Source organism: Zophobas morio, unplaced genomic scaffold (genome assembly GCF_036711695.1).
Source record: "Zophobas morio isolate AGI-343-1 ecotype UQ-CSIRO unplaced genomic scaffold, CSIRO_AGI_Zmor_V1 ptg000024l, whole genome shotgun sequence".
Lineage (NCBI taxonomy): Eukaryota > Metazoa > Arthropoda > Insecta > Coleoptera > Tenebrionidae > Zophobas > Zophobas morio.
Genome location: NW_026972129.1, coordinates 1,219,033 through 1,228,630, shown reverse-complemented (window position 1 = coordinate 1,228,630; position 9,598 = coordinate 1,219,033). Strand labels below are relative to the sequence as shown.

The following is a 9,598-nucleotide window of genomic DNA, read 5'->3' as shown; positions in this document are numbered from 1 at the left end:
ATCAGCCAATCCCGTGGCGTAGCGAATACAATAGTGAAGCACTGGGTGGATGGAATGCACCCTGGGTAACGGTAACGACCTTCAAGGAAGATGAAACTAAACCCACAAATGTTTTCTTTATCGGACATTCATTTCAACTGTTATATAAGTCTATCATAATTTATAATACATGTACCGTATATTACGGGAACACCAGTAATTTGGTAAAAATCTACACCCCCTTTTTAAACACCAAAACTAGGCGTTAAAATAATCGTACATCAGATACTTAATTGCATACAAATAAAGTGGTGTTAGTGTTATTATTGTGGATGTAAACGTAATAAAAATTATAATTAAACTGTCACTACATCTGGTAAACAAATAATCACTACTCGGATGCAAATAAAATGAATCCTATACAGCTGTTAAGAAAAGATTAATCATTCTCAGCTCTTAGAACAAAAATAAACATGAAATATTTAATAAACTACTAATAAATACATATTTAATTAATAAATATAAGTTTTGGTACAATATGGCATCAACCATTAATTCCATTTTTTTTTACTGGTACCGATACCTAAGTGTATTAATGTGTTACATACTTACTGACCGACAAAAAAAAGGTCGCCCTGAAATATTTCACAAAATCGCTTGAAAGTTAATTTAACTAGTGATTGTTATTTTATTTAAAGAACTATTCACCGTTGACACAGGACGTACCAATTAGCTAAAAAAAGACACAAATGAAAACAATCACTAATTAAAATATAATTTTTAAAGTGGGTTTGCGAAATAAGTCTGGCCGTTTTTTTTGCCGCTCAGTGTATATAATTAAAACATACATTCTTTATAACGATTGTAGTACCAATATAGGTATGTCTACGAAACATCTCTGTGTAATAACCCCCAGACCCTTAAATATTTAATTGAATGTATTATAGAACATTTTTAACTTACTTTACGTGTTTGTTACATTTTATAATTTGTAAGCAATATGACATTTGTAACTGTTTGTAAGTCAAGTTTTATAATTTGTACGTAATTTGTTTATCTGCTGTTAATTAATCTGTATGTGAGGGCTATGGACATGGAAGCCCTCACTTTGATCACAAAGGGGTGATCATAACTTCTAAGGTGTTATTAGCCTAATATACAGATATTTAATATCCATGATTGAGTGATAGACAAAAGACATTTTCTTAATTAATGGAGTAATTTCTATAACATTTTAAGTATTTTATAAACCGAATTTTATAATTTGTCATATTTATCGACAATTAATTAATTAACATGTACCGGTCCTAGTTAATTAATCAATCATTTACTAAATCAGCAAGAACTTCAAGTGTTTAATTTTTTTATACTCACTAAATATTAATTTAATAACTGAAAATTTTTGTAAACTTTGTATAAATATAATACGTATATTATTACATTTTAATAAATATTTTACGTTATAGTAAGATGCGTATACAGGGTGAGTCACGAAGTGCGCGGTTTTCGATATCTTATTAATTAATTATTACTATTACAGATAGAAAAAAAGTTACAGACGAAACTTGTACGGTTCTTAGCATACATTAAAAGTAGTATATTAAAAAATTGGTAGAAGGTTATCTCGAGAGTACTTCCCTCGCCCCTGAAGCACACTAAAACATATCCTGCTTTTTCAAAAATTACAAAATTTAATTCTACGAATTTTATTTTTTTTTTTTATGAGAACCTCTATCAGTTAAATAAAGATGTAAAGTGTGTAATATTAAGTAAGTGTAAAGAAGCGTGCTACGCGTTTGTTTCACATTTACAAAATTTTGTGATGACGTCATCAATACTTTTGCAAAGACAATGTGTATCCATTTCGAATACCATGCTTACGATAACTTTAAAATGTGTACAAAGTTTCAAAGCATTCGGTTGTGTGGATTCAAACTTAAATTGCAAAATGTTACTTATATAATTTTTATTTGTTTTTTCCAAAAAATCTGGGTGTCTTGGGTAAAAACTTAAGGGATTCGTAAACTACACGTGTTGGAGTACGTTGTTCTATACAATTTAAAACCCATTTACTATGTACAATGTCGAGATGACATCGTCGCATTGTTGGAGGGGATGATTAGACAAAATTTGGTCAATATTTTATCATCTACGTGATATTCCTAATAAAAAGACAGAACTTTTACAACAATCAAAGAAACAAACAAACATACAGAGAGACAGAAACGGGGACCTATTTTCTTGTACTCTGTGCCTCACGAGTTCATGACCAATCGAAAAAATATGAAATTAGCCAACCACTCGATAGACTCGATTACAATACTTGGGAATAAAAACAAGTTTCATAAGACGCTATTTTCGAGGGCGAATCCCAAAAATGGAAAACGAGTCATCGTCAGATGAGTTTTCTAAGGGATAATTGCTAAAATGTCCGATGGAACGCGTATTTTATGCAATTTTCTTCTACTTCGCAACTTTTTGTTCATTTAAAAACAAAATTGGATTTTTTAAAGTTTTGGGGAATTTTGTCCCGGTTGGTACGACAAATGTCGGTTTCTAACATTTGAAGTTTAAATTTTCATTATTAATATGAGAAGATAGTAAGCATAAATTGAAAATAATGCGACAGTTTTTGGGAAACTTATTGCCTAATAGCCTATAATTTTTTAAATTTTATCATTAATACTTGCCTTGGCAAAATGAGAAACTAGAGATGATCTTGCAGATTGATTTGTCCTTTTAACTTTGATACTATCCGTCCCGATTCTCTCAGCTGATTATTTTATCTATATCGACATTGTATCATGAAAAGCACAGTTTATTTTTGTTCCGCTTACTTGGTAATTTTTTCAGCTATCGTTCAGTCAGTTGTGTTGTTTTCGAAAAAATTGGATTACATATCCAGTAGCGTCACTATTTTGTAGTATTTTGCGCTTTATATTTCTAGCATCTCACGAAGATATAAATTCCACATCTTTAAGGGGGTCTATGACTCTGTTAAACCTTTTATAATATAAATTTTGAATAAGTTTGGCGATTTTTTCCACACTGTTTTAATAACCCATTGTTTAGAGTTAGTCTTCACCATTACGCCGTTTCATGTTGAATCCGCAGTGTTTTCAAATGTGGGTCAATTTTGTGATTGATAAATAATGTATGAGATATTGAAGAACGCGCTTATTGACTCACCTTGTATATTAATACTTAATTTAAAAACATAAACATATTTTGTGGTCGAGTAGTCTGCTAATTGCCTTTTGACACACTAAAATTTGTTTATAATCCGTTACAATACAATACGATTTCATTATTACCCGATTTATAGTACCATCGCCAACTCCATTGGATATACGCGTTAGCGGATATAAATGGAGTTGGCGATGACAGTACCATAAAGTGATCTCATGGAAACAAAATAGAACACTAGGTATTTTTCAGGAGACATTGAAATTGTTTGAAAAAACGTCATAGCAACCAACATGAATTGTCATTTGTATCTTTATTAAACTGAATATAAAATTGAGATATGAAATTGGAATTGAGGTTCCATTATAAAGCATATTAACGAATAAATGATACTACTGTCACTACTGTTATTATATTAAACTTTGTTGTGGAAGCTAACATTTATCAATATCTTTCTTTAATATAACAAAATAATTCATGTCGTTATTTCAAAAAATACAAAAGAATTTCATTTTGATTATTACTTTTCCACGGACGGGCAATATAACAGTCAAAGCCTTGCCGCTCTCAAGCGACAGATAGGCGGGATGTATCCATCATTCATCAGCCAATGAGGTGGATCGGTCATTATAGATATTCTGAAAACGGCCGGTCTGCGTTCAAATGGATCCTACGATAAAACGGTTTAGTCTTCGTACATTTGACAGATTTCCCATCTCACGCAAAAACACTTTGTGCTAAAACTTTTTATAAGTTTTACTTTTAGCCCGATTACATTTTCTGAGAAAACTTTCTATGCAATACTCGTTCTGTCAAAAAACATTTTTGTAAAATTTGTTTTAGTCCTTTTTATTCTGCTTCTGAAACACCCTCCAAATTTGTGGCTCATCTGGCAACGTTTTCGGTAGGTAGTTATCAATGGAATAATGCGATTAGGTATACTGACCATTTTAAGGAGTGCTCGTCCAATAGTGCGTAAACTAAAAGATTTGGTAAATTTTCTTGGAAGAGTTTGTTTCTTCAATGAAAATTTATGGTTTTTAACTCTTCTGTCGCTTGAAAGTCCCGCCATGTGAAAATAGATTATTTGATAACCTGTTTCGTAATGATTGTAAATACGAACAAAAGCATATTTGCATATTCTAAACAACTGGCCATATCGATTCCAAACTTGTACAGATATGTTTTTTAATATTTCTGTTTTCATTTATAATATAACAAGTGATATGATTATTATCGATAATATTTCGAGTGAAACCGAGCTGCAGATTCAACGAGTGCGAAGCGCGAGTTGAATGTGCTGCTTCGGTTTCACGAGCCATATCTTCGATTATTAATCATATCACGAGTTATATTCAACATGAGAATATAATAAATGAACACATTTTTTGATAATAGAATTGATTTCGTCGTTTTGAGCTTGCCCCCAACGTTGGCAAGCCATAATAGACAAAAAAATTTATGAAATTCTAAAATTTGTCAAATTTGACAGTTTTTAAATTTAGATAACAACAGACCACAATAAGGCAATAAAATTATTATCGCTGTGATAGACATGTAACTAAGGGCATGGACAAATTCTATTGGAAGAAATGGGGTCATGTGATCCATGAATTATATTCTCAATGAAATAAATTTTATTTGCAAAATACTTAATGTCTAACGACATATTACGCATTCATACATATGTAGGTACTACCCCATTTACCATATTTCCAATCTGTGCATTTTTCGTTTCATTCGTAGGAGCCAGGTAAGAAGTATCAGTGAGACCGGCGGTCTTTCAATAGCTCGTAAATGAAGAGATTTAGTGAAGTTTCCTAGAACAATCTACATCTTCAATGAAAATTTTAGTTTGTTAACGTAATTAGGTGGGTAGAATTTTAAACCGAATCCACATTTTTACTATGAAAAAATTGGTCTAAAGAGTTTAGACAGTACTTCCCTCGCTGTCGGAAACATGACGACTGCATGCCTATTATGGTTTTTTTTCGCAGTAGATTTCAAAGCATTCGGTTTTGTAGTTCCTGAGTAAATCAATAAAATAAATTTACGCATTCATTTTTTTTTGAGTCACCCGGTATATGCAAATTCAAAAAATATGAATGGGATGATAAATTACAAGTACAGGCTCATAATATTTTGTATATTCTAGATAGGATTTATTCGGCAAACTTTTGAGCTGACGTCATTAGTTTTTTGGAGAAGATAACGAAATATATTTTGACTAAAACTTTATTATGCTCTTTGTAACCTTAAAACATCTGCAAGATTTCAAAACATTCGGTTCTGTAGTTCCTGATTAAATCAATAAAATACATTTACGCATTCATTATTTTTTTGGGTCACCCTGTATATGCAAATCGAAAAAATATGAATGGAATGATAAATCACAAGAAGAGACTCATCATATTTTGTACATTTTAGATAGGATTTATTCAGCAAAATTTTGTGGTGACGTCATAAATTTTTTAGGGAAGATGAGCAAATACATTTTGATCAAAAACTTACCATGCTTACGATAACTTTAAAACATCTTCAAGATTTCAAAGCATTCGGTTTTGTAGTTCCTGAGTAAATCAATAAAATAAATTTACGCATTCATTAATTTTTTTGAGTCACCCTGTATATGGAAATCCAAAAAATATGAATGGAGTGATAAATCACAAGTACAGACTCATCATATTTTGTACAGTTTAGAAGCAATTTATTCAGCAAATTTTCGAGCTGACGTCATCAATTTTTTTTGGGGGGGATAAGCAAATATATTTTGACTAAACATTTATTATGCTTTTTATAACCTTAAAACATCTGCAAGATTTCAAAGCATTCGGTTTTGTAGTTCCTGAGTAAATCAGTAAAATAAATTTACGCATTCATTAATTTTTTTGAGTCACCCTGTATATGCAAATCCAAAAAATATGAATGGAGTGATAGATCACAAGTACAGACTCATCATATTTTATATACTTTAGATCGGATTTATTCGGCAAACTTTTGAGCTGACGTCATCAAGTTTTTGGAGGGGATAACTAAACATATTTTGACTAAAGATTTATGATGCTGTTTACAGCCTTAAAATATCTGCAACATTTCAAAGCATTCGGGTTAGCAGATTCAAAATTAAATTGCAAAATGTTGTTTTATAATTTTGATTTTTTTTCCAAAAATCTGGACGTTTCGGGTAAAAACTGAATTCGGAGTCGTAAACTACATGTGTAGGACTATGTTATTTTATACGATTTAAAACCTATTTACTATGTACAATTTGGAAGTGACGTCGTCGTATTGGTGGTGGGAATGATTAGACAAATTTTGGTTAGCGTTTTACCATCTACATGATATTCCTAATATAAGTACAAAATTTCACAACAATCGGTCCAGTATTTTCGGAGATTATCTGTCTAATAAAAATCCGGGACGGACAGACGGACAGACGGACAGACGGACGGAAATGGGAGACCTATTTCTTCGTCTTCTAGGGGTCATGAAAGATCGAGAAAACGTAAAAGTAGAGAGTCGGCCGACGGACTCGATTACAATACTTTGCTTACGCTCGGGAAGTAATATAGGTACAATACGCTATATTCCTTTCTCGCTGCAAGACAGAACAAATAAAAAAATAGTTTCTAAAGCTGTTTCATTTTTCCACTGTTTGTTTTCTTTGAGATACGAGTGATTCTTGTGCCGAAGTGAAACACCAAAAAGTCTAAAGTTCGGAAATCAGAGTGATTTTTAAAACACATAAAAACGACTTCTTTATTACTTCCCGAGCGTAAGCAAAGGAAGTATTGTAATCGAGTCCGTCGGCCGACTCTCTACTTTTACGTTTTCTCGATCTTTCATGACCCCTAGAAGACGAAGAAATAGGTCTCCCATTTCCGTCTGTCTGTCCGTCCGTCTGTCCGTCCGTCTGTCCGTCCGTCTGTCCGTCCGTCTGTCCGTCCGTCTGTCCGTCTGTTGTCCCGGATTTTTATTAGACAGATAATCTCCGAAAGTACTGTTACGAATTGAAAATTCGCAGTAGCTATTTCGTTTTTTATTGGCATTCTCGGATCGGATTACATTTTGTTTACTCGTTTTTTTTTCGTTTCGTCATTTCGTGCATGGGTGGTTGGGTTGGGCACGGTGGCAATGAAGGACAACTTTGGTGGAGGGTTCGTCCCGAGCTTTTGACTCCCCCAGTCGCAAGACTGTCGCGATGATTCTGAGCTTGGAGGGGCTCAGCTGAGTGTTTCAGCCTCGCTGTTTGTAGATCGGTCTTCTGGATCGTTTCAGCTTGGTTCTTGCTATAAGGAACTGGATGGATCGCGCCATCCCAGAGCTTCACTCTGAAATTCGATTTTCGTTCTGTTTGTTATTTTTGTTCGCGAATTTCATTTGCTTACCTAGGTGGGAACAAACACCGTGGAGCGTCCCCTAGAGTCTTCGTCATTTCTGGAATCTTGATAGCCTTGTTTGTTTTTTTTCTCTTTTGTTAATAACCATCGCATCCACTCATTAGTTACATCGATTAGGGATTTTCGTCGGAATTCGACGTTTCGTAAGTTTGCCACTAGAGGGCCAAACTTCCGTTAATTCTCGCTTCGTTACCTTGCCACGTCATCGCAGGTGGAAGGGAATCCATTTTGCTTTGGTACTTCGTGTTGAATGGTGTTGGGGGTTAGTGCTTTCCTCTTTTGCAGTTCGTTTTAGCAACCTTTTCTTTGGCGTTACGTTTGGAATCGCATTCGTCGGATCTGTTGGGTCCCCTAAAAGGTGCTATCGCTTGGAGCGCATTTGTGAGCTGTAAAAGATATAGTGCATTCGAGCACTACGACTTTGTCGGATTTTGGGTTAAGGGCACTAGACCATCCCGCTAACATCGGAGAAGCTGCAGTCGATCCGCAGTTTTTTTTTTGTCGCTGATCTTGCTATTCCCGTGATCGAGAATTGGAGCCAGTTTCGAGTGGGAGAACGAATTCTATGAATTCCAACTGTCGTGGGCAGTTGTGAGCCCTCCCAGAACAGCTGGAGAGTCACCAAAAACCTCGACTCGACATCGACTGGAATTCGCTGCGACGCCGCTGTGTTTCGACATCTCGTCGTGGATATCGAAGGAGGCAGGTGCCCATGGTACTTCCATTCCATCTCATTAAGATTAAGTATTAGTCGCCTTACCTTTTCTTTATTGTATCGTAAAACGTTTCGAAGTTCGGCGTAACTAGCACTCGCACATAACCTAGTCATAACAATCGGTAAGACTGTGACGCTTCGCTCTACGTTGATACCTTCGTACGTACGTTAGGACTACCGAGCGTGTGGCCTACTTCGTTTATCTCATAGCCCTCGAAATAATTAATCAAATCGTTATTCGTTACGACTCCAACTAATTTGTTCGTTTCGTAAACATCGTTCGTATCGCTCGTATTTATCGTTAATTAGTTCGTCGCCTTTCGTAATTAAACTATCGTTCGTATTGCTCGTATTTATCGTAAACCGTTAGTCGCATTAAATCGTTATCATTAATATCTGACTCATTTCCTTTTGCTTACTTATTTAGTTATTTATCACTCTTATTTTATTTTTAATTAGTGACCTTAGGTTTTATTGTAACCAATAATTTAAGTAACAGCTTGCAATTACAATAGTTAATAGTATATTAAAGAACGAGTTTCATAAGGCAGATATTGAGGCACGAATCCAAGTTTATAGAACGAGCGGCGAAGCCGCGAGTTATATAAAGGATGAGTGCCTCAATGGCCTTATGAACGAGTTATTTATACTATTTTTTCTACCGCACACGTTTTTTCCCAAAATTTAATTGAAATTTGCATTTTTTTTAATCTGGGGACTTTTGTCGTGGTTGGTGATGGGTTGGTCTGACACTAACCACAAAATATTTGAGGTTCGAATTTTCACAACAACAATTGTAATTCGAATCAATTCGAGTTTTTGTAATTTAGAATTGGTTAAAATGTCTTGCGAAGAAGTTACGCGTCCGGAAACGTGGGAAATTTTAAGTTTAGATTTGCCACTGACATTCACCTGACATTTCTCGTCATTGCTACCAATCTTACCGCTCTAAATTACACCAGATCTATTAAAGAACGCCTTTCCGCTATTAACGAACTGCTGTGACGTCATTTGCGTGCGTTAATAGCTCTATTAGAAAACCAAAAAACGTGGGCGGTAGAAAAATATTTTTCCGGTTTTTTGTTGTTGTAATTGTGTCTTAATAAAAACTGGTGGCGCCCTGGCGACGTCGCTACACAAAACAGTGTGCTCTCTCTTCTTTGCGAACCTCTAGCGACCTGACCCTTTGCACCCGCAGGAACTCACCCCTTCTCCACTAGCAGGCCGGCAACGAGCTATGAGTTTGGCTCGTAACAGTACTCGACCGATTGTTGTGAAATTTTGTACTTATATTAAGAATATCATGTACATGGTAAAA

General features: G+C 34.7%; 1 protein-coding gene across 2 annotated transcripts; it reads right to left on the bottom strand.

Moving 5' to 3' along the window:
• Positions 1–7,212: 7,212 nt before the first annotated feature.
• Positions 7,213–8,589, bottom strand: LOC135135131 (uncharacterized). Of its 2 annotated transcripts, XM_064064129.1 has the most exons (3): positions 8,448–8,589; positions 7,554–8,386; positions 7,213–7,496 (listed from the first exon to the last, which is right to left on the bottom strand). In XM_064064129.1, the coding sequence occupies exons 2-3, from the start codon at positions 7,598–7,600 to the stop codon at positions 7,238–7,240; spliced, it is 306 nt and encodes a 101-aa protein (XP_063920199.1). In that variant the 5' UTR covers positions 7,601–8,386; positions 8,448–8,589; the 3' UTR covers positions 7,213–7,237. The 2 variants fall into 2 exon arrangements, with proteins under 2 accessions (XP_063920199.1, XP_063920198.1); XM_064064128.1 differs by having other exon boundaries at positions 7,554–8,589.
• Positions 8,590–9,598: the final 1,009 nt, after the last annotated feature.

Excerpts from the sequence above, each read along its gene's own strand:
- LOC135135131 (XM_064064128.1), bottom strand. The coding sequence starts at position 7,600 with ATGACGAAGACTCTAGGGGACGCTCCACGGTGTTTGTTCCCACCTAG. Across the intron at positions 7,497-7,553 it reads CGGTGTTTGTTCCCACCTAG|AGTGAAGCTCTGGGATGGCG; the intron begins GTAAGCAAATGA and ends ATCGAATTTCAG.